Source organism: Chanodichthys erythropterus, chromosome 8 (genome assembly GCF_024489055.1).
Source record: "Chanodichthys erythropterus isolate Z2021 chromosome 8, ASM2448905v1, whole genome shotgun sequence".
In the NCBI taxonomy this organism is placed as follows: Eukaryota; Metazoa; Chordata; class Actinopteri; order Cypriniformes; family Xenocyprididae; genus Chanodichthys; species Chanodichthys erythropterus.
In genome coordinates, this window is record NC_090228.1 from 7,371,378 (window position 1) to 7,397,003 (window position 25,626).

General features: G+C 37.5%; 1 protein-coding gene and 1 long non-coding RNA gene across 6 annotated transcripts in view; one reads left to right on the forward strand and one right to left on the reverse strand.

The window, feature by feature from the left end:
- The first annotated feature begins 5,663 nt into the window (after positions 1-5,663).
- Positions 5,664-17,177, forward strand: LOC137023827 (uncharacterized). Its single transcript, XR_010895586.1, has 3 exons — positions 5,664-5,907; positions 8,775-8,961; positions 16,876-17,177. It is a non-coding gene; the product is annotated as an uncharacterized lncRNA (long non-coding RNA).
- Positions 17,178-20,070: 2,893 nt separating this feature from the next.
- Positions 20,071-25,626, reverse strand: part of tfec (transcription factor EC) — a 46,626-nt gene continuing 41,070 nt past the window's right edge. For 2 of the 5 annotated variants that reach the window (XM_067391660.1, XM_067391657.1), the window contains exons 7-8: positions 24,814-24,961; positions 20,081-21,311 (exon numbers count right to left, since the gene is read on the reverse strand). In XM_067391660.1, coding sequence (XP_067247761.1) covers positions 20,850-21,311; positions 24,814-24,961 — 610 coding nt within the window. In that variant the 3' untranslated portion in view covers positions 20,081-20,849. Of the gene's footprint in view, positions 21,312-24,813; positions 24,962-25,626 lie in introns of all 5 variants that reach the window. The other 3 variants (XM_067391656.1, XM_067391658.1, XM_067391659.1) reach the window with 3 other exon arrangements.

The following is a 25,626-nucleotide window of genomic DNA, read 5'->3' on the forward strand; positions in this document are numbered from 1 at the left end:
TAAATTGCACTTTAATATCTGTTCCAGGACTGGAGCTATATAAGTATTAATATAAGTATTGCATGGTGATCTGGAATGCTTGATCCTGATTGGTCAATCACAACCTTCTGCTTTAACCTTCAAACATCTCCAGCTCATTTTATTTATTTATTTGTGATATTATATATATTTACAAATCAAAGTAGCACCAAAGCAAGATTTTTTTATTTTCTTATATTGTTTTTCAGGTGTGCTGAAGGTGATTTATATTACTTAGTGGCAGTGGAAAGCAGGATGCTGTGGGTGGTGTTGTGTTGTGTGATTGAAGGCCTTTGTTCTGTGGAGAGGCCCATGAACTCTCCTGAGTCGGACACCCACGCACTGCAAAAAAAAATTATAGATGGATAGAGAGAGAAAGAAAAAGCTGTTCTATTCTTTCTACTCTGTTCCTTGACAAAGGTGGTGAGGTGTATTCATCATGGTTTTATTGGATAAACCTCATAAAAAAAAATAACCTTCACATTTCACCCAAAATCAAAAGAAAAAATAAGACATTAGAATTTGCACAGAGAAAATGATTGCTTGATTGATTGATTGATTGATTGAATGATTGATTGATGTAAAAAAATCCTTTAAATACTCTAGTAGTGGTTGTTATACTGCCTGTCATTTATGTTGATACATACAAACATACATGAGAAATTACCATTATGGGACTTACATAAAAACACATTATATAGCCATTATATTATTAAATTATTAAATAGACCAATTTGATTAGCTCAGGAACAAGTAATAGATTAATAAGACCAAAGATTGCCCATTTTATGTACACAAAATAATTTGTATCTCATGTTTAACCACTATAATCTTTGAAGCACTGGCCGAGATGAAGTTGTTCTTGGCACTGGACTGCCGCTGACGGCCTGGAGCTCGCATCTCCAAAAACGTATAAACAAATTGTAAAATAGGCGCTATGATTAAATATGAGCCACATATTTCAGTTCTAAACAGCTACATTCTCTCCTAAAAAAAAAAAAAAAAAAAAAAAAAAAAAACCTCTTAAAACTAGTTTGTGGTACAACAAGTGTAGTATTTGTCAAATTTGAGAACCAGAATATATATGTGTGTGTGTGTGTGTGTGTATATATATATACACTTCATTGTCTTTTTTGTCTTTTAGATATTTTTCTTTCTTTCTTTTGATTTTGGGTTGAACTATATTTTGACATCACTAGGGATGGACTGCTTCTTTTTGACGGTTTTAAATATACATGCAAATTTAAATAAACACATAAGATCGGATAGTACACAATCGCTGCCAGTGGTTGACAAGTTACAGTGAGCAAAGTTAGACAAATTATATTGTGTCAGTGTAACTGGTATCCAGACGACAGACTTTCATGCTTTCCCTTGTGTGTTTGTGCCTCATGTTTCTGTGTGCCATGGAAACAAAATTGCGGCTAAGTGTGGTTGCGTGTTAAGTTTAATGTTGTTTTTAGCACGTTTTGCAACACTAAAGCAAGCGCACACAGCTATGTACGTTGTGAACGTTCTTTATTAACCAGGAAATATTTTGTACTATAATTTAAGACGCTAATTTAGACAGCCGAGAGGGGCAGTGAATTAGTCGTGGGACTGAATTTGAAGACACAGGCGTTCATTGTGCACATTGTGCAAGCCCTAGGCTGCAACTTGATGAGTTTATAACTGTCAGCAAAATTGAAATTATTATCAGGTTACGTCAGTTAGCAACATTTCTCTTGGCCATACCGAGGGTGTAATTAACTTTTAGACCTCTCCGTTCGAGCCAAGTTTCGCAAAGCAGGTGTGCCAATTGAAACAAGCGCAGAGCCACCTTTTCTCGCCTTCATGTCTGTCTCGCTCTTTTCTGCTCTCTCCAGCTTTGTGTTCATGTTGAAGAAAACCCGCTCTTGAGGCCCTTGTTACCAATATGAGCGCCTTTCACTTTTCAGCCATCAACGCAAAAGCCTTTCCTTGCTTTGTAACAATTTAGCGTTCCCAGGAGACCTCCTTGTGTTTCGAGCAAGCTTCAGTCGCACTGGCACTCTGGAATCGCTTAACGCAGCAAATTTCACATCACCAAAGAACTGTGCTGAACTGAGAGGAAATAAAATCCAGGGCATGTTTTCAGTAAATGCGTCTTGACACACTCATCTGGTCTAATATATTCAAAAAGTGGTTGTGTTATTGACTCACAGTTGTTTTTTATTCTTTGGCAGTGAAAGTTTGACAGTCCTCTCACAATGGGTGTTCTAAAGTAGTTTTCTGTTACGGTTGAACAAACTTTAGCACATTATAATGCATCATTTGGGCTACAGCCTTCAGTGATATCTCAGCTTGTTGAGAAGAGGTAAGAGAATAGCTGCAGACCAGTCAGGGTGCCCATGCTGACCCCTGTCCACCGCCGAAAGTGCCAACAGTGGGCACGTGAGCAATGGAAGAAGGTGGCCTGGTCTGATGAATCAAGTTTTCTTTTACATCACGTGGATGGCCGGCTGCGTGTGCGTCGCTTACCCTGGGAACACATGGCACCAGGATGCACTATGGGAAGAAGGCAAGCCGGTGGAGGCAGTGTGATGCTTTGGGCAATGTTCTGCTGGGAAACCTTGGGTCCTGCCATCCATGTGGATGTTACTTTGACACACACCACCTACCTAAGCATTGTTGCAGACCATGTACCTCATGTGGCCTCTTTCGGCAGGATAATGCGCCCTGCCACAAAGCAAAAATGGTTCCTGAATGGTTTAAGGAGCACAACAACGAGTTTGAAGTGTTGACTTGGCCTCCAAATTCCCCAGATCTCAAACCAATTGAGCATCTGTGTGGATGTGCTGAACAAACAAGTCGGATCCATGTGTCCCACCTCGCAACTTACAGGACTTAAAGGATCTGCTGCTTACATCTTGATGCCAGATACCACAGCACACCTTCAGAAGTCTAGTTGGGTCCATGCCTCAACGTGTCAGGGCTGTTTTTGCAGCAAAAGGGGGACCAACACAGTATTATGAAGGTGGTCATAATGTTATGCCTGATTATATTATACCATGTCTACAAAGGATACAACATCTTGAGGCTGTCTATACTGGATGCAACAAAGCGACCATTGCAAATCCATTTGTTCTTTGTGTCAGAAGCAGCGCAAGCACTTGGAGTACTTCAGAAATAGAACGGGGCATCAGTTTACTGAGGGGAATTTTTCACATCACATACAGTGTTGGTAGCATCACTGATTATAATGATTTTTATTTACTTTTGTCACGTCACTTGCATCCGATGTGGTGTTAGAATGATTTCTGAAAGTTTGTGACACTGAAGACTGGAGTAATGATGCTGAAAATTCAGCTTTGCCATCACAGAAATAAATTCCATTTTAAAATGCATACAAATACAAAAAGTTATTTTAAATCATTATTAAAATTTTCAGTATTACTATTTTTACTGTATTATTGATCAAGTAAATGCAGCCTTTTGAATAGTAGTGTAAAATCTTATAATGAGACCATTTAATAACTCAGCGTCAACAGACCTTAGTCATGTAAGACGACATATTGAATTTAACGTGAATGAAAACAAGCCTGTGAGGGATAGACTTAGTCTTTAAAATGGCACGCACAAAAAAAAGGTCCTAGATAATGTAATTTTCACAACTTTTAAAACTGTTTTTTTTTTTTTTTTTTTTTACTGAAAGTCTAAATAATGAAATGCAATGATTTGTTTCAGATGATCAGCTGAAGTGTACTGTAGTCGAGTAAGTGGAAAGCGGCCTCCTTAGTGCAGGTGTGCATCTTTCCATTCACATTCCAGAGGCCCTCCATCACTAATGAAGGATGATGCCTGGATCTCTGTTTATTTACTAGCTTCGAAACCAGATCTGGCCAATTTAAGGGTTCGCTCCCTCCCTCCCTCCCTCCCTCCCTCCCTCTCTCTCTCTCTCTCTCTCTCTCTCTCTCTCTCTCCTCCATTGATACATGGTTAATGGTTGTCAGATGTGGCAGTGTTAGTGGGGCTCGAGATGTATTTGTTTGCTCTGGCTGATTTCCTCAGACTAAACTGGTATCTGTCCTCGCCAGTTGGTTTATATCAAAACACGAGTGACTGTAGCGGCTCCACCTGGTAAAACAAGATGGGATCCGGACTGACAGGAGTGTAACATCTTTCTAAACGTACGAGCAGTTTACTGAGCGAAGCCATCTGACCTGCGCATGTTATTTTAGTGCTAAATCCTGCTGCGTGGACGGGAGATAAGGAACGTGTGAAAATAACATTTCTGTGTTTGTCTGCAAGAGCAGGCCAGACTGAATTATGAGGCATGGACACCACATGGCACATGCTATATTTAGTTTAGCGGGTTGTTGCAGGAGAAGGAACATATTGCTTGATTTGAAGTAAAACACTTTTCTGATTAAACCGTTTGGTCTGAGAGGTCCAGTTTCCAAACACTGTTGAGCATTAGATCAAAAAAGTCCAAAAAGTGCTGGGTTTACATCTTCTGAAGCTGTTTAAGGTGTCTTAGTTATGGTGTGCTGTCTGTTGCAAACCGCAAGTTTTTTTTTTTTTTTTTTTTTTTTGCCATTATGGAGTGTTTATGCGCTGGTTATCGCCTGTCTGCTTGAATTAGCCATTTTCTGTGTGCTCCACATGCTAGGTTCTAATGAGTTCATCGAAAACATATCTGTTTTGAGATGCAATGTAATTTGTTTCTCTATCACTGATTCACAGGTGTGACACATCCCCTCCACGGCTGTGTGGAACAGCCCACTTTGAGTTCACTCCTGCTGGCCTAGAGAGGCACTGCGGCCTCGTTTTCCTCCACAGGTTGGTTGATCTCCAAATTCAATTGATTAGCAGGTGAAAGGGGTGTTCTCTGGGGAACCTCTGGGATTTCTTCATATGCTGTTTGCCTGAGGTTACTGGCTAAGAAAATAACAGGAAATAGTGGAACAATTCAAAAATCTTGAAAAAACAAAACAATACAATTAGATTGGAAAGGGGCCATAAAATATATATATAATTTGAGTTGAAGCTATTAGTACTTTATTCAGAGAAAGTAGCCCTAAAAACTATTTTGACACTTAAAGTGCCACTATTATGCTTTTTCGGATATTACCTTTCATGCAGTGTGATATAGAGCAGTTTGTGAATGTAAAAGGTCTGCCAAATTTTCAAAGATCAAAGTGCATGATAAATGGAGCTATGTCCTAAAAGAAAGGTCTGATTCTGAACTGCCTGAAACAAGTCGGAAGTAATTCCAGTCATACTTCCTGCTTAAACCTACTTAGGTTTGTCACAAATTTGCATAATGTCAGCTATTCAATGGCTGCCCACAAATGACGTCTACTTTTTCCCACCTTCAAACACTTTAAAATAGCATAATAGGGGCACTTTAAAAATGTCCAAATACTTGTCTTAATTTTGAACAGTATGTTTTCATTTTAGAATTTAGAACCTGAAAAAAATCTTTTTTTTTTTTGTTTTTGTCAAATGTGTGTCATATTTCTGTAAAATACATTACACTGGGTTTGATATTTTCTCAAATAATTCAATGGTATTCAGACATCTTTAGGTGTGCTTTGAATAGTTATTGGAACCGCAGTATGTGCCGCACATTAAATCTATTTTAAATGCTTCTCCTCAAGTTACAGATCAGAAAGAAATGAAGACGTGCCAATCTGTTTGGATTTCCTCATTCACCACAGTCATCTCATTCATTCCTGTAAGGCTGTTTTTTAATAACTATCCTATCTGACTGTGATCAATTCAGAGAGTTTCTCTGGTCTGGAGTTCAGCTATCCATCATTCAGTTGTTTTACACTACAAGGACTGATCCAGGTTGCATTGCCAAGTGAGGGACGGAGATTGAGAGCCTCATTTATACAAGCACACATACAGAATGGCCATCTAAAGGTAACCTATTGTCAGAATTTTTTTCCTATCATACACTCTTAAAAATAAATGTTCAGAAAAGATTTTTTTTACAGCGACACCACAGAGGAAGCATTTTTGGTGAGGAACCTTCCAGTGAAAAGTGGATTTTCTCAGTGTGAAGAACATTTTAATAATTGAAAGAACCTTTTTCCACTATAAAGAATCTTTTGTGGAATGAAAAGGTTACATGGAAGTTAAAGGTTCTTCATGGAACCATCAATGCCAATAAAGAACCTTTATTTTTAGGAGTGTATGTTGTGCCCTTGAATAAGATATGGTGTGACAACATGGTACAGTGAAAGTAATACCAAGATACTAAATGATGTACTGTGGTATTTGGGTAGATTTTCGAGAAGTTTACATGTCTTGCAGTGGAACACGCAAGACTCCGTTCAAAGCCGTTTTAACCAGCATTATGCTAATTATTTTATAATTATCATTCATGCAACATTATAACCTCATATTAATCAAGAAACTACATGGAATATTTGTACTTTTTACAAATCCATTCATCACACAGCAGGGCCATTTAAAATGAACTATTTTGTGAAGGCAAATAGATTAGGGAAACTTAAAATAAATGGTGAACAGACACAGCACCCTTATAAAATTCATATAATTTCATAACTCAAATCTTGAAGTTAATAAAAAAGATGGACCATTTTGAAGGACAAACATCCAAAACAATTATATCACCATGATACATGTGTCACAGTTCCCTTCTGTCCCGGACTCTATATCCCATGATCCTTCTTGTTTCCTCACCTGCACTCACTTCCTCGTCAACTCCCCATCACCATGGATTACCTGCACCTGGACTTTATAATGGACTCACTCCCTGCACTCCTTGTCTCTTCTATTGTTTGCTTTATGTTCGGTTGTGCTGCACTCTTTGTAAATAAACCCATCATAAGTCCGTTTAAGCTTCATCTGTTCCACAACTGAAACTGTAACAGAAGAACAGACCAAACCGAGAGGACTTCTGCAAAGAAGATGGGAATATTCCTGGTCCCAATTCCTCCTGCTGTCCAGAAGCCCTACATCATAGCAGAGGACCGTTTATGGACTCTCAGGCAGGACGGTCGCCTGCTGGAGAGGTACGTGGAGGAATTCTCTGAGCTTTCTTGCTTGGTGAATTGGCCAGATGCTCCACTTAACGCCTATTTTCTGAAGGGCCTTGACGAGGATACGATCCGTTATATTGAACCTGCATGTTTCTTTTCCCTAGTTGAATCTATAAATCTGATTCTCTTTCTAAATGGTTCTGATTTCGAAATTGAAGAGTTTCAAGAAAAATCGTATCTTCCTTGCCCACGAGTAAGCTCCGGTTGCCCACGAGTCCGCTCCAGCAGCCCACAAGCCCGCTCTAGCCCACCAACACATTCCAGCCCATGAATACTTTTCTACCACCATGGATTCGCCCAAAGAAATTTGGGGGGGGGGGCATATACCCTTGAGTGGGGAACTTTTGGGTGGGGCTCCTGTACTGCCATGGCTGCCCGACGCTCCTGACCCGCCATGGCCTTCCGAGGCTCCTGACCCGCCATGGCCTTCCAAGGCTCCTGACCTACCATGTTCTTCCGAGGCTCCTGACCCACCATGGCCTTCCAAGGCTCCTGACCCACCATGGCCTTCCGAGGCTCCTGACCCACCATGGCCTTCCGAGGCTCCTGACCCGCCATGGCCTTCCAAGGCTCCTGACCTACCATGGCCTTCCGAGGCTCCTGACCCACCATGGCCTTCCAAGGCTCCTGACCCACCATGGCCTTCCAAGGCTCCTGACCCACCATGGCCTTCCAAGGCTCCTGACCCACCATGGCCTTCCAAGGCTCCTGACCCACCATGGCCTTCCGAGGCTCCTGACCCACCATGGCCTTCCAAGGCTCCTGACCCACCATGGCCTTCCGAGGCTCCTGACCCACCATGGCCTTCCAAGGCTCCTGACCCACCATGGCCTTCCGAGGCTCCTGACCCACCATGGCCTTCCAAGGCTCCTGACCCACCATGGCCTTCCGAGGCTCCTGACCTGCCATGGCCTTCCAAGGCTCCTGACCCACCATGGCCTTCCAAGGCTCCTGACCCACCATGGCCTTCCGAGGCTCCTGACCCACCATGGCCTTCCCAGGCTCCTGACCCACCATGGCCTTCCGAGGCTCCTGACCCACCATGGCCTTCCGAGGCTCCTGACCTGCCATGGCCTTCCAAGGCTCCTAGATCCGCCCTGGAGACCTCCGTACCTGCCTGCACCTCCCTCACCTACGTGTAGGTCTCCAGGGCGCCCACCCCCCCTCCCCGGTTGTTCCATCAACGGCGCAAGGGCGCGCCTATCGGGAGGGGGAGGTAATGTTACAATTCCCTTCTGTCCCGGACTCCATATCCCATGATCATCCTTGTTTCCTCACCTGCACTCACTTCCTCGTCAACTCCCCATCACCACGGATTACCTGCATCTGGACTTCATCATCAGCACTCCCTTTATAATGGACTCACTCCCTGCACTCCTTGTCTCTTTTATTGTTTGCTTTATGTTCGGTTGTGCTGCACCCTTTGTAAATAAACCTATCTTTTGTAGAAGTCCGTTTCATCTCTGCCACAACTGAAACTGTAACAACATGTTCAAACAACATGGTATTTTTGTCAATTTTTACAAAAACTATATCATGTTTTACCACTGATTGTACTTTAATTGAATACATTCTTTCTTTATAACGGAAGCTATAGAAGAGTTTGAGAAAGTAGTAGAAAAATTCAGAAAGATGAATTAAATCTTGATTTAATTAATGAAATCTTTTTTTTTTCTGACATAATACATGCATTTTTATATGTTATTGGCATCTACCCTTTAGTTTCAGAGCTCTTTAGCTGTAAAGGAAGCTCACGGTGGGCAGGTTTCCATCATCACATCACGTTCGTGCTGAGGCGTGTGGGGTCTCGCATGCGATTGGCCGCGGCTCAGAGCAGGGACTGCAGCCTCTCTTCATCCCTTCATGGAGCTTTGCAGGGGAAACACGCGGAAAAGGGTCAGGGCGAGAGGTGAGGCCACGGCGAAGTGTGTTTATTTGTGAGAAGTCGCAGTGTCAGGTGTATGGGTGAACAAACAGGCCTTTGTTGTGTGGTGAAAGGGGCCATGCTGTTTTTAAGAGCTCACTGTTATCACCTCTACACTGAAGGCTGATGGAGGAATTATGACTCGCTCTCTTTTACTCTCTCACACTCTGTCTCTCTCACATAGTCTTTTCTCTCTCTTTTTGGAGTGGTACATATTATGTGAATCTTTTTACTGTGGTCTGTAGTCTTTTATATATATATATATATATATATATATATATATATATATATATATATATATATATATATATATATATATATATATATATATATATATATATATATATGAAGTTACATATGCAGTTCCACTTTATATTAAGTGTCTTTAATTACTATACTAATAACATTTAAATTAATCATTTGGGTTACACTTTATTTTAAGGTGTCTTTTACACTGTAATTATACATGTAAGTACTGAGTAATATTAATTAACTACATGTACAGTACTTATAGGGTTAAGATTTTGTTTTGTTTTAGGGTTAGTTGTTTGTAATTATGCATAATTTATAGTTATTACTATAGTAACTACATGTAACATATGTAAAAGACACTGTGAAATAAATTGTTACCATAATTTGATTCAGTGAACTTATTGTATATATGTACATATGCACTTATATATGTACATGTACTTATATTTAAAAATACCTGCATGCAATTACAGCTGTAATTACATATGTAATTACACTGTTGACCCTTCCCTTACACCTTAACCTACCCTTAAACCTAACCACACCAAAAAACCTGCCTGTAACCTTACCTGTATCCCATCTCAATACCACCAAAACTGTTTTGGGTAACATTATATTCACTTGCGTGTACTTACAATGTACTTACCAGTAATCATGTATACAAATTATTGGGTTACACTTTATTATAAGGTGTCTTTGACACTGCAATAATACAAATTGAAGTCCTGAGTAATAAGTAACTACATGTACTTACTATAGGGTTAGGGTTTGGTTTAGGGTTAGTTAGTTGCATACTATTATCGTTATTACTAGTTATTATTACTATAGTAATTGTTACAGTTTTTAGTTTTACAAATTGATATTAACTGGACAATCTTTTGACTCTCAATTGTAATAACTGTTGCTGGAAAAAATAGCACCAATACAAAACAAATGCTGCTCAGTTGTGCTGTAGGTGGGTGGAGGTTGAGGAAGGCATTCTGGGTAAGTGTACATGGTAATTCGTAGAAATAGACATTAGGTATTAAAAGTGGCATACGCACATATAAACACACACATACACATATATTTTCAGGTGCAAATAAATAATCGCACCCATTCCCTCCTGCACTCACACTCCGTCAATTCCTTGCATTCAGCATCCTTCAGTGGAGATCATTATTTACAAAACAGGCTTCCTAATAAGTGTGGAGTGATTACCGAGAAGAACGCAAGGAAGAAAAAAAAAAAGAGAAAAACCTCCACTAGAGGAATATCCATCATAATTGATGTGTTGCAAAGCAGATTACACACATTAGCGCACACAGTTTTGAATATGACAGCTCCAACTGAACATGACAAATTCCATAATGTGGAAAAAAAGGAAGGTATTTGACTCTCAGGGTATTAGGATGCTCGGCAAGCAACAAAGCAGCATTTGCATGTGAGCGTAACCAACCCCCCACCTCTGTTCCTTCGGCCATAATTATCTCTCATTTGTTCTTTATTTCAGGGGGATCCTGCGCGCTGCGTTTTTTGGACGGCTGTTGCGTTCGCCTCGTCTCGTAACGCGTCTCTGATTGAGCTGGGATAATCCACAACACACACCGTATTAGATGTGTTTGAGCCGCTGCTGTTATTTACTGAAGCTGCTTACTGTAACGGATACACAGAGCCGGTTTGCACAGCTATCAAATGCTCTTTTTAAAGGCATTAAAAAAAGATTTAGCAATTCTACACTAATTATATATTTAGAATATGGGAAATAAAAGGAAATATCTTGTAATATTTTAGTTATTATTATTGTGTATCTTTTTACATTACTACTTCTACTTCTACTACTACTACTTAATTTTTTGGTAAGAATTTACAATAAGTCACTACTTTAGTTAACATGAACTAAGAATGCACAATACTTCTACAGCATTTATTAATCTTACACTGTAAAAAAATATTTTCATGATTTTTTTCAAATTTTTATTTTTTTTTTAAAATTAACTTCAATATTTAATGTAGTTCAGCTAACATAATATTTTGAGTTTCTGTTGATTAAACGAATCGCCTTCATTGTATTAACTCAAATTTTTAATTTCAGTGAATTTTAACCAGGTAATTTAAGTTAAACCAACGATTCTTTTTTAACAGTATAGTTAATGTTAATTTCAACATTTACTAATACATTATTAAAATCAAAAGTTTTATCTGTTAACATGCACTGTGAACTAACATGAACCAACAACAAATGAAAATATTAATACAAAGATTAATAAATACTGTATCAAATGTATTGCTCATTGTTAGTTCATGTTAGTTAATACATTAACTAATGTTTACAAATGAGATCTTATTGTAAAGTGTTGCCAGTTTTAATTTTTAAAGTCTGTAGACATCATCATCATTATTACTACTACTACTACTATAGATTTGGAGAATTTTTACATTTAGTTTACATTTTTAATATGCATTTTTAGATATTTTTAATGGCCTGTAGACATTATTATTATTTGCCAAGTTTTTTATTATATATATTCATATTTTCATTGTCCTAATTACAGTCCTTATCATGCTTTTCTCCAGTTAAAATTTGAGGGTGTTTATGACTGAAAACGCCCCTCAGAAGTGTCATTACTTTCACATAAATCCTCCATCCCTCCACCTCACACGTGACGATAATCACCTTCCAGCCCAACAGAAGGAAAGAAATAATATCCCAACTTCTGATTGTAACACCTTCTACAATATTTTAGTCCTCTTTACCAAATACAAGCTTGAATTGATTTTATCATGCAATATGTGAATCTGCTAATAGCACATCACAAGTCGAGTAAATCTGTCGTGTGTCATTCCGAAAGACAAAAAGTAAAGCGATACGCTCGCCCTCCACGGTTGAACACAATTAAACACTTGTGTTCAGATTTCTCTCTGGATCCATATGTGGTTTCTCCCACACAGTCTCTCATGTTTTCTTCAACACGTGTAAATTCTAATAAGGCTGTTTAATTTCTGTCACACTCCTGGGTGTTATTGAAGTCCTTGGCAGATATTTTACTGAACGTACACTGTCGCAGATTTATATAAATTGTAAAAGTATGTTTGCTGACTAAAAGGTAAATGAAAAATGTGTTCTCTGCACCTTTTATACTATTTATACTGATCAGAATGAATTTATTTATTTTTTTTTTTTTTTTCATATGCTCTCAAGTAGTTCCATCAAATTCCTCCTGGGATATCAGTAATTTTCCTGAGAGTCAAATTCCCATGTTCTTATTTGTAAGAATTATTTGGAGCTTTTAGTGATTGCTTATGGTGCTGCTTTAATCAGTGTTAAATTAAAACAATGAGTGAGGTTGTGTGTGGCTGCATGAGTTGTTTTGAAATGTTATGGGTTGTAGGGAGGCTTTCAGTCAGGATTTGAGTCCTCGCTCAAATGCGTGAATTCTGCTCCAACACTGACCTCTAGTGGCCAGTGTTCTCTGAATCCTGCGTGAAAATATCACACACACTAACCAGAACCGTCTCCTGATACATACTCATACCGTGACCTGTTTGAACGATAATTTTAAAAGCGACTTCTTTAATTAGGATGAAACAATTATAGCTGAATGGAATTAAAGTGACCTATACTGTGAACAATTAAAACATATAATTAAATTTTAATTTTTTTACAGTTATAATCATTTATTGTCCAAGAAAAAAAAAAAAAAAAAGACCACCTTTAACCATGACCACACCTATGCAGAAAGACAGATAAAAGAAATAAATTATTAATAAAACATGTCACTTAATACATTAATTGCATGAATTTATGTACAATGGAAAATAATAGTAATAGCTTTATTATTATTATGTAATAATAATGTAATATATAACAGCAATAACACACAACATAAATATTTATAATTATTAATAACAACAACAGTTATTATATTGTTGTTGTTGTTGTTGTTATATTCCATATGAATATTATCTTATATTTTTATTATATTCAACTATTGTAGTATTAATGTATTCAACATTTTGTCAATAATAATAATATACATGATATATAGTTATTATATAGATATACAGTTATTATTATTATGTAATAATAATAATAATAATGTACAAACAATATTATAAATAGTAATAATATACAACACATATTATAAATATTATTATTGTTAATAACAACAGTTATTATATTATTATTGTTGTTGTTATTTTTATTATATTCCATATTAATATTATCTTATAATTTTATTGTATTAAACTATTGTAGTATTAATGTTTTTAACACTCTGTCAATAATAATAATAATCAAGATATATAGTTATGTTGATAGTTATTATTATTAATAAAAAATAATATACAATATATATTATAAAAAATAATATATTATTATTATTATATTATTGTAGTATTAATGTTCACTATTTTGTGTCAATAATAATAATAATATACAAGATATATTATAAATAATAGTAGTAACAGTTATTATTATATTCAGTACTAATTCAGTACTATATTTTTATTATATTCTATTATTGTAGAATTAATGTTTTCACTATTTTGTGCGAGTAACTGAACATTAAGATTTGAATGGATGAATCTTTTTGGGGAAATATAAAAACATACATTTGATAGTAGAGTGCTTAAACTGGAAACTGGTATCCCATCCTGCCTGCCATCCAAAGTTAATCACTTGACCCACGAAAGCAGCCTTAACTCAGTCATAAATATGTAGTCCTGGCTCCCTTTTGACCCTGCACCTGTTAGTCTGCTCTTCCTCATTCCTTATCATCCTCTTCATCAGCATGTCGCCCCACACCTCCCTCCTGTCCCGTGCAGCTGTAGGCCCCGTATCACATCTTTAGTATACGGTCAAACAGCGAGTGTCTACTCCACAGGCTGTAATAGGCATAATAGGGTCAAGCCTCTGCATTTAATAAACAATTATCCATTAATAATAAATAAGTCTCCATCTAAAGGGTGTGGCGACGGCACGCTGCAGGCCTGGAGATGAATAATGCACAAAGTCATGGTCAAACGGGCCGACCCGTACAGCGCCAATTATCCCGGCGTGATAACGAGCCTCCGAAACCCAACACTGCAGGTCTGAACACACACTCTCACCTCATTCATATACACACTCTCTCTCTAACACCTCAGAGTGATGGTGGCAGTGTATCTAGGATTAATATCTCACTCCCGCTTATGTTATTTTCTTGATTTCCCTGCAGTGTTTAGGAAGGAGAGGGCTTCTGTTACGCGGCCCGTGCCTCCAGACCTGTCGCTCTCATTTTGAATTACAAATCAATCACAGGTGCCGTCCGCCGCCCTGCCAAGGTCACTCAGATTATCAGAGGTTGCGAGGAGAGACTGACGGACCGCCGGAAGATTAGCATAGTCCGGCACAGGGTCTCGAATTAAAGAGTCCCCCATGGACTCTTTCAGAATTCCCAGAAATCCCAGCTCGGCCTCCCCAAACACATGGTTACTGCTTATAATGGAATGAACGCTTTGCACTTTGCACCGGTCAATTATAGATATTAAGCATAAAGAAAATATACAGGGCTCCCAGAGGGCCACGGGATACCTGACTGCTTTGGGACAGATATCGGCCGGTATAAGATGTGGGTTAGTCTATAAAAGTTGGACTGTTTCTTATATTGCTGTGGATTAATAATCCTCTTTTTTTTAACTGTTTACTATAGTGACCAATATCCACCCATTATTGACTCATTTCTGATATTTTATGTTTCTGTTGTAATTGTTTGGTATGATTTAAAAATATATAATTAATAATATAATATAATATTATATCATATAATTAATTTGTTTTATTATTATTATGTGGGTTTTTTTGTGGATTTTGAGTAAATAGTTTACCTGAGCAAATTATTTTTTTTTTGCAATTTTATATACAATTTGTCGGATTGCTCTCTCTCTCTCTCTCTCTCTCTCTCTCTCTCTCTCTCTCTCTCTCTCTCTCTATATATATATATATATATATATATATATATATATATATATATATATATATATATATATAGTGTAGATAGATAGCTATCTGTATCTACATCAGCCATTGGCAACCCAATATCGGTCGATCGCTACTATTTATGGTGGTGCAAAAAAGATGCACTGTGATATTTGCAAAATGAACATACGTAAGTCAGAGACTCACACATATGCTAGTAAATGTAGGTAAACCTGTGAATTAATTTGCACTAATGTATATGCATTAGAAAACCAGAGCAGTGAGTTTTTCCCTCTGCCTGTGATTTCATTTCCAGAATGAAGGTTTGGCAGGAGGCAAATTAGCATTAAAGAAATGTCTGTGCTAGATGACTGTTCTCCCAGCACCTCCAAAACTCTCTCTCTCTCTCTCTCTCTCTCTCTCTCTCTCTCTTTCTCTGTAAATGGTCTTGTCCATTAATGGCTGTCTGGAACTCTGTCAGTTCACTTTGTCCTAATGACACACTCTCGTCTCCACATCCGCACTGGTCGTCTCAACATCCTGCCCTGATCCGAGTGATTTAAAACACACTCGACCGTACCCCATCTTTATTGTGGAATAAAGCACACACGGGCCTGAGATACCTTTGCTCTCTCCGTCTGCATCTGCGGCACATCTGGAAGTGTGCGTCTAAATAATTGGAAGTCAATTTGTTTGAAGTTATGTTTTGGCATCTGGTTCAATTCATTCGATCTCTGGAAATCACATTCAGGGGTTTTATAGCGCTGCCCCAGCTGGAGGCTTTTCATCTCTTTGTGCTTCGTCGTTAATTCGGCGCTCTCCGGCCAGTGATGTGGGAGTTTGTGAAATACTGCTGGGTGTGGTCCCATAAACACAAAATGGAGGCTCGGCCCTAGAGGATTATGGGAAGGCTGTGCAGTGATGTGGCAGAGGAGACTGGTCAGTGGGGTTCACCTGGGGACGTTACCATCACCACAGTCTAACCCTGGGTATTGCTAGTAAGCCTGATTAGTCACAATGAAACATTTTTTGTTCTTATTATTTTATGGAATATTTATGGAATATTTATTAATAATGGTTCATTTGTGCACATAGATATATTTTTTTTAAATTCATGTTCCCTTGTAAACTTTAATCAAAATATCTTCCCCTCCCTCTTTCAGCAACATCTCTTCTCTGATGATGCGTTTACTGGCGTGAGGGCGGGGCAACCTGTCACTCACATGAGATCGACCAATAGCAAACCACAACCATCCATTCAATTCCCAATGGATAAAATCAAGTCCCGTCTGACATTTTTTCTTGTTCGAAAAGCCGTTTCACTCAATATACATCACAATAGGGAAGAAAAGCTATCGCAACTTCTGTTTCACGCTGACTTTAGAGCAATATTTGAATTTTCGACCTTTTCTTATGTGTGTAACATGAACAATGCACCTTTTTTAAATTTTTTTTTTGTTTTTTTTAGTCAATGTTATATATTATTTCCAAAATGAAATCATCAGCAATGCTCAACGATGTCATTGACCTCCCCATGTGAGTGAGATGTTTTTTTTTTGTTTTTTTTGGGGGTTTTTTTGCAGATTATAATGATGATCTTTTTTTATTAGTTCTGCACAAATAACATCTGATGCTTTTACAAATCTAAGAAGCAAAGATATTTTTTTGCCCTAAAATCTCCCACTGACTCATTTTCTTTTGTTTCCAAGATTTATATACATCAAAAGCTGACTGAGGAACAAATCAGAGGTTGCTGTGAAACATGATTTACCGACTAACTCAGCTCTCATTGTGTGGCACATATGAGGATCCCAGTCTATTACCACCATCTGCTGGTGACACACAGGACAGCGAGAACAAATTCAGCTAAAAACAGGTAACAACCCATATTAATTGCCATTTTTCAAAGAAATTAAAATAGATTGACCTATGTCTGAATGATTGAAATACAATTTAGAATATTTAGTCTATGTTTCTGCTGCATAATACATTGCTGTGTGTGTGTGCACTGTAAACCCCAAAGCTCAAAATAATTAATTGGTTTGAGTTGGACAAACTTAAATAAAACAAATCAGTTCAGTCAAATCAACTTTTATGAGTATTTAGCACTTTATTTTTCTTTCGAGTTCACAGAACTGATATATTTTTTTTAGTTTCATTGTTTTTGTTTTTTTCATATTTCAAGATTAATGTTAAGTGGGAGATTTAGTAGTGATTCATGTTTTGTTATGCTAATTTAGAAGAGTTTCTGTTAATGTTGGTTTTAGGAGAGTAAAGTGTATGATATATTATTAGTAGTGAATGATTTAACTCACTGTTTAAACGGGTGACAAAATTCAATAGAGTTCCTTTGAGGGAAGGACCAGAGTTACTTTATAACTAGACCAGAATATCACAGAGACTTGAAGGTGAACTCTTTTGATCTGGACCAGTAAGAAACCATGTAGCCATACACTAAAGCCATGCCCTAGCATTATGGCAGCAAGTTTTGTATGTGCAAGTTTCACTCAGATTGTCTTCAGAATGTGTAAAAATCTAGTTTCTCTCTCATCTGACTACAGAAATTGTAGATCTTGCCTTCTTTAGTCTTGCATATGTGTGATAGATTGCTTTTTTGCATTGAACATAATATTTGTTCCTTTTTCAATTCTTTATCCATATTGAAATAAATCAAAGGACTGTGTTTGCAGAGGAAAAATGGTTTGGAAGTGGCTGAGAAAAAGGAAATGGGAAATTGCGCTCATGGAAATGATTTCTATGAGGCCTCGTCCATGTTTGTAATTTAATGAAAATCCATATTTACTTTGGGTAATTGCTCTGGCCAATTAAGCGTAAACATCACTCAGCACTTTGTAGTTGGAGTATCAGTGCTTGATAATGATGTGGCAGTTCAATTTTATTTTCCGTCTGCGGCGGAGATGCAAGTCGAAGCTTTTTCGATTTCATTACAGAGAAACATATAAGCTAATAACATTCTCAAACATTAATTTAGCCAGGCTTTGATGAACACAGGCTGAAATGCATTGACGTGTTTTTTTTTTTTTTTTTGCTAGTGTTTGTTGTATTATTAATGTGTTATTTCATTTTCGATTTTGGTTAAATAATATGTGCTAATGAAATGTTTCTTTAGAAAGCTGCCTATTCTGGGCAAGTGCAAAATAAAACTTTAAATCAACTTGACTCAAAAGAGGCTCAGAGCAGCTGTGAGATGCGTCTTACATGTTGTTGCTAACTATTTATGATCATTAGTGTTTGTATATGCAGTAGAACTCAACTCCTTTGGGATTCAAAGTCTCTATCAGGACTGTTCTGTGGTAAACTTCTGCTGCGGATATTTTTTGTGTTAGGAGTTGTTCAAAAGACCGCTAGCGTATAATTAGAGGTTATTTCAGTGTCATTAGTGGCCTGCGGGTGGGGGTCATCCTCATCAGTGGTCAATCAACGTGTGAATCAAACTGTCAGCCTCCCAGTGGGCGGTACTTAAGACCCGGGTCTCATCAGTGTCATCATCACTCGGCATGGGTCCACTATCTGGGTCTGGATTCACAAAAAAATTTTTTAATGTAAGGTAAATAGAAGTGAAAAAAAAAAGGTAAGTTCTCAAATATGACAGGCCTAAATAACTTTTTCAATGTAAAGTTTGTAAGATGTGTTAATGACATTAACCGTTAGGAGAATTTACTCTTGTAGTAATAATATGTATTGTAATGCTTAATTTTTTATATAAAAAAATCATTTAATGTTTTGCAATAGAGATTTAAGACAAATTTATGGAGGCTTGTTTTCACTATGGAATAAATAAAAATGTAATTTCGACTTTTTTTCTTGCAAATGCGAGTTTACATCTCGCAATTATAACTTTTTACTCAGAAGTTTATATCTTGCAAATGCAATACTGACTTTTTTCTCTGAATTGTGAAAAATGTCAAAATAGAGAAATTGTTGCAATTGTGACTTTTTTTCTTGCAATTGCAAGTTCATATCACACAATTCTGACTTTTCTCACAATTCCAAGTTTATTTTCCGCAATTCTGACTTTTTCCCCGCAATTTCAAGTTCATATCCCGCAATTCTGACTTTTTTTCTCGCGATTACAAGTTCATATCCCACAATTCTGACTTTTTTCTCACAATTGCATGTTCATATCTTGCAATTCTGACTTTTTTTTCTCGCGATTACAAGTTCATATCCCACAATTCTGACTTTTCTCACAATTCCAAGTTTATTTTCCGCAATTCTGACTTTTCCCCGCAATTTCAAGTTCATATCCCGCAATTCTGACTTTTTTTTCTCGCGATTACAAGTTCATATCCCACAATTCTGACTTTTCTCACAATTGCAAGTTCATATCCCGCAATTCTGACTTTTTTTCTTATGATTGCAAGTTCATTTCACACAATTCTGACTTTTCTCACAATTGCAAGTTCATATCCCGCAATTCTGACTTTTTTTCTCGCAATTACAAGTTCATATCCCTCAATTCTGACTTTTCTCACAATTGCAAGTTCATATCCCGCAATTCTGACTTTTTTTCTTATGATTGCAAGTTCATTTCACACAATTCTGACTTTTCTCACAATTGCAAGTTCATATCCCGCAATTCTGACTTTTTTCTCACAATTGCAAGTTCATATCCCGCAATTCTGACTTTTTTTCTCAGAATTGCGAGATATAAACTCATAATTCGGAGTAAAAAAACTCAGCTCACAGTTTTATGACTTTTATGTGGCTTTAAATCTCACAATTTTTTTAAATGTTTATTCCCTGGTGGAAACAAGCTTCCACACAAACTGTAAAACGTTTTTCATGATGAACATTCTTTTCAAGAATTTAAACTTAAATTTTATTATATTACATTTTCTTATTATTTGCTATACTATATAACTATATAACTTAAAGGGACAGTTCACACACAATTCTGTTATAATTTACTCACCTTCATGTTGTTACAAACCTGTATGACATTCTTTCTTCTGTGGAACATAAAAGAAGATATTTTGAAAAATGTCTGTTTTTGTTGTTTTTTGGTCACTTAAACAGTTTGATTGCCAACATTCTTCAAAATATCTTCTTTAACAAAACTTTGACTTGAATGAAACTTTGGATGCAAGAAATGTGAGACAGCGTGTTCAGTTTATCAAAAAGGGGTTTATTGTGTTTTCCCACACCCCTAGAGTTATATATAAAAGTAAAATGTTAGAATAAGAAATGTTTTTTTTGTTTTGTTTTGTTTTTTTAAGAATACAGGGATTAAAACATAAATACTTGAACAGTATGTTTCTGGAAAAATACATTATGTATGAAACAGAAAGATGTGTTAGGTTTTTTTGCCTAGCATAATTACATCTGCATCGCTTCTGGTCTCAGTGGTAATAAAGTTAGCTTGGATAAGGCACAAAACGATTTCTCTCTTTAAACTGGTCCATCTCAACAATGCCATTAAGTTTCAGAAATATACATTTGGTGATCGAGTGATCATAAGTAACCAGTGTTATTGCTGTATAGACAGTCCTTTATCTGTACAGTAGGTCAAAGTCAGTAGATCAATCAGTCAATCTCCCTTTTTTGATGTGTCTGACTCAACATTGGTGTAAGATGTTGGGATGAGTTCCCCGTCGTCTTTGTAATCCAATGGAAATGGGGAGGTCAGTTACACGGGTGTTGCAGGTCAGCATCCGGATGGTCAGAGCTCGTCTGTTTCCTCTGAGCTAAAGCTGCTTCTGCGGCTGCTCCCTTTGGACGCTGCGGGCGATCCGGCGGAGAGGAGTGGGTCTGTCCCGAAGGGCGAGAGAGCGTCGTCCATCAGGATCTCATCCAGCCGGTGCTCTTCTTTCAAGGTGCTGCAGAAGAAGTCAGTAAAGTGGGAGAGAGGATCAGAGAAGGTGGTGGAACCATCGGTCTGTTCTCCAGCGTTCCCTGCAACCATGGCCGCCGGCAAGGGTGTCCGCTGGGTGTATTCTGAACCGCTCATGTCCTCCTGAGGATAGAGGGGTGGCTGGCCTGGCTGCGGTGGGACCTGGGTGCTCGGAGGGGCCGGTGTGACTTGGGTCTGGTGCTGCTTTAGGAGATGGGATGAAAGTTCAACCGCTCCCATAGATGCCGCCATACTGGGCAGACCATGAGCACGAGCCTGGATTTCCAATTCCTGTCAAAGATACACACAGGAAGGTGGGTAAAGATGAACTGGCCACTTTGCATTCAGGCCATCAGGGTGAAGTCTGACAGAAAATAGTAGATGGTGTTAAATGGCACTAATTTGGTCTCTTTTTTTTTTTTTTTTTTTGCTTTAGGCCCTTGTGTGCCATAAACACATGAAGGGGTGCATTCAACTATAAAACTCATCTCTCACAGAGTTATATTCTGAGGTAACTTCCAGCAAGCAGGGCTTCCCATTAAAACAGGACAGCTAAACGGTGCGTCACGCTTAATCTTTAACTTGCCCAGACCTTTGGCTTTGAGCTGACACCATTACAAAGTTTTTAGTGAAAATGTTCTGAAAATTGGTCATAATTTCATTGTCATATTTATTAATTTTAGTAAATTTTACTGTGACTTAAATGGCATTTAATTGTAGTTGATGAAAATAAAAGCAAAATAAAACAAATATTTGACACATTTTATACATTAATAAATATCTGATTAATGTTATATGTATAAAATGTGTTTGGATAATTTATAACATTATTACTGGATATTATATTCTGTATTTTTCTTTTAAAAACATTAATATCAGGCATTATTATTACTATTTTTTTGTTGTTGTTATTTTTCATTTTGAATATTATTTTTATATTTAGATTTTAAAATGTATTTTTATTATGGAGTAATATTTTTGTTATTGAGTATAAATACATAATTAGGGTTTGGTTTTGCTGCTTGCAATTATGCATAATTTACTGTTATTATATAGTAAGTGCATGTTATATGTGTAACAGGGACACTGTAAAATAAAGTGTTGCCTCATATTCTTTATTGTTTACTCATTTTCTTAATTAAAATCATTTAAATTTAATGATGTGCATGTTTTGATTCATCTTCATTGTTATTGATGAAATCAAATAATAATAATAATAATAATAATGAAGCAAGATTTTTGCCACTTATTTGGTTGATGAGATTAACACTGATTTCTAGCCTAGTACTCTTGCAAGTGTCTATACTTATCGCTATGGTTTCATATTTCTTTTGCCATTACTCCCACACATTATCTGTAGTGGAGACAGTCTAAATGAGCTCTTGCATTGCCTCTCAACGTGGGTATCTTCAGACACTCAATTGAGGCATTATTAGCATTAGCTTTTGGATAGGGAGCCTCGGGGTAATTACTTTGAGGGCTAATTGCGATGTCTTCACATGTGTGAAGAAGACTCTTGCCTGGTCCGCGAATATGTCAATACATTTGGAATGTAATGCATAAATTCAGACGAGGAGCCTAGCTCTTCAAAGTTATTAGCCCTCATAATTTAATTCGGGGGAGCATTCCGCTCCTGACGAAGCTGTAGCTGCTATTTATTAATCAGGTAATCACCTCAGCTCACCGTGTTTCAAAGCAGGGCCGGAAAGGCGGTTACAAACATCAATAGGAGCAGGCCGCTCAGATGTCAGGCACATGGGGAGGTGTGTTTGAACCTTTGTTTTTTCCCTCTCAATGTTGGGTAGTAACTAACTAAAAGTAATGATACAACTAACTAAACTAGGTTTTTCAGTAGAGTGATTTTTAGGGATGTGGTCGAAGCCGAATAGAGTACCTCAGTGATCACGTGTTTTTGTAGGCAAAACCCGGAAGCGATTTAGCATTTTAGTCTATGGGTTTTTTGAATGGGTTTTTGCTAAATCGCCTGAAATAAGGTCTGTGGTAAACAAACCAGTTATAACCCATTTTTTTTTAATCCTTTATTGTGTCTTAGAAACGGCGGTTGCTAACAAATTGCTAAAAGGGACTACTTCCTTTGGCGGGGACTTTAGACGTCATCATGACAAACAGGACATTTGGACAGCATTTCTCATGAAAAAGTGGAGAAGTATTCATACACAGTGCAGATCATAATCAGCAAGTATATTTTTAAATAAAGTTTGAGGAAGCTTGGTGGTGGTGATGTTAATCTGCGACCATGGTGTGCCGTAGTCCGTTTATAGCCTACTGTTAGCTTTTTATATCTGACGACTTTATTTAGGCTTCAAAATGTATAAATGTTGTTTTAACTTAATGCATAGGCTTTCGGTTGAGGAGACCCGAGTGCCGCTAACTTCCGGCTTGGCCTACAAAAACACATCATCTCTGAAGTACTCTATACCATATTCGGAAAGGAAATGACGTGTACTACGGAGCCCCTAAAGGGAAAACACATGAGATGGGAGGAAAAATATATATTTCTTTCTATAAATATGCATTCTCTCACAATTATAATGTTCGAGATTTGCAATCACACGTGCTGTGTGTATATTAGGGAGCGTCAGCTACTTATTACACATTTCACAAGATTAGATATTTGTCAGTGATGCTTAGGAACTGCAAACCATTCACCATTGTCCTATCAGCCATCTCTCCTTACTCTCTTTATGTGGTAAGTGAAATCTGTTGTACTACAAAGTAACCGGCTCCTGCTAGCAAACAACTACCCATGTCCCTTTCGGGGCGCCGTAGACTGCGTTTTTTCCCCCCCGTGCCTTTATGAATATTGATTTAGTGTTTGGGCACACCCCTAGTGACTCTTTTCCCAGTTTCAAGCTACTTTTACAAAGCAAAACAAAACACTATATTGCTGAATTTTACCGCATTTTACAATGTTCGCAGATTTGGCAGAGAGAGTTAAGACAATAATTAAACATGGCCTCCTAAACGCTCTCTTAAAGGGACTGTGCACCCCAAAATTAAAATTCTGTCATCATTTACTCACCCTCAAGTTGTTTTAATCCTGTATGAGTTTTTTTAAGAAAGCTGGTAACCAGACAGTTGACGGTAGCCACTGACTTTTATAGTATTTTTTTTTTTTTCGTACTATGGAAGTCAGCCATCAACTGGTTACCAACAACCTTCAAAACATCTTTTTTTTTTGTGGTCAACAGAAGAAAGAAACTGATACAGGTTTGGATCTACTTTTTAATTTTTCATTTTTGAGTGAACTATCACTTTAAATAGTGGGAAGCCCGATTCATTTGAGGGAATTCAAACGAATCAGATGATTAAATGATTCACTGGTCAAATAAACAACTCACTAATGAATTTCTGACCTTTCGTCTTTCTAATTTGAAGGGAAATATGTAGTTTAATTCTGCTTTTTCTGTTTTCACTGTTTTTGACTCCGTTATAAGAACTAGAGTTTTCTTGTGTGTGTGTGTGTGTGTGTTTATAAAATGATGCTTTAATGCTAATTTAATGCTATCAGTCCAATTTAGATGCTGTTACTTCAGATAAATGCTCCAAGTGTAAAAATACATTTTCATCAGTTTATAAAGATAAAGCTTCATAAAGTAGTTTTTCTAAAAGCTAGCTTGAAATGTAAGATTTCATCCCTCTGTTTAGTGTTTCTCCCTTGTCTTTCACTCCTACAACCATCACTTTCTACCGTCTCTCACGTCTACATCTCATCCTCCCTCTCTCTCATGGCCATATTCCCCTCGTTCTCTTGTTCTTTTTGTCTCTTTACCTGGATTCGTAGCTGGAGTCTTCTGTTGGCCTGTTCTAGTTTCTTCTGTCGGCTCTCGAGATCACGGGCGTGCTGCTGCTCTTTCTGCAGCCACTTAATGTATTCCACCGAGGCCTTGAGGATCGTCCCTTTGTTCCAGCGCATATCACTGCCAGAGAAACGTAAAAGATAACCTTTCTCAACACCGCCTTTGCATCAGCAGAACTTTCATGCACAGAGAAAAGCCTCACAAGGGTCTCCTTTTTTCCCAGGACTAAGAAACTGTGATTTACATGGCCAATTATTCATTCTCGGACATTACCTTGCCTTTGAATGGGAATTTTAATGGAATAGTTAAGTACGTCTGCAGAAAGACCATTCTATGGCCCCTTGTACGGTAAAATTAATCCCTGAGCAAAAATAGGTGTCGGAAGAGGTAGAAAAAAAATTGGACTTTGGAAGCCGAAGTAAAGTGCAGTCATTCCCGATACCATTACTTTTTAAAAGGAGGAAAGTGTCGTGAAATTGTCTCTTTCTTTGGAATAAGATGTTGGCCTGATCGGAGCTAATAATCTCTTTTATCTTGTGTTAATGGCAAGGTGACAGCACTAGCCTTCCATTTAAATTCGATAAAAAGTTCAATTAAGCCGGGGCAATGGGCTCCCTGTCTGCACTGTACTTCATCTCTGGGTTCAGTTGTGCTTAAACTTTAGTTCAAATGGACTATACTTTGCCTTGAACCTCATTTTCATCATTCAGATAGCGGTCTGTTCGCACTGTAGGTATTTCCTTGAGAAATGAGCACTATACTGTCATTTTCTCTCTACTTCAATG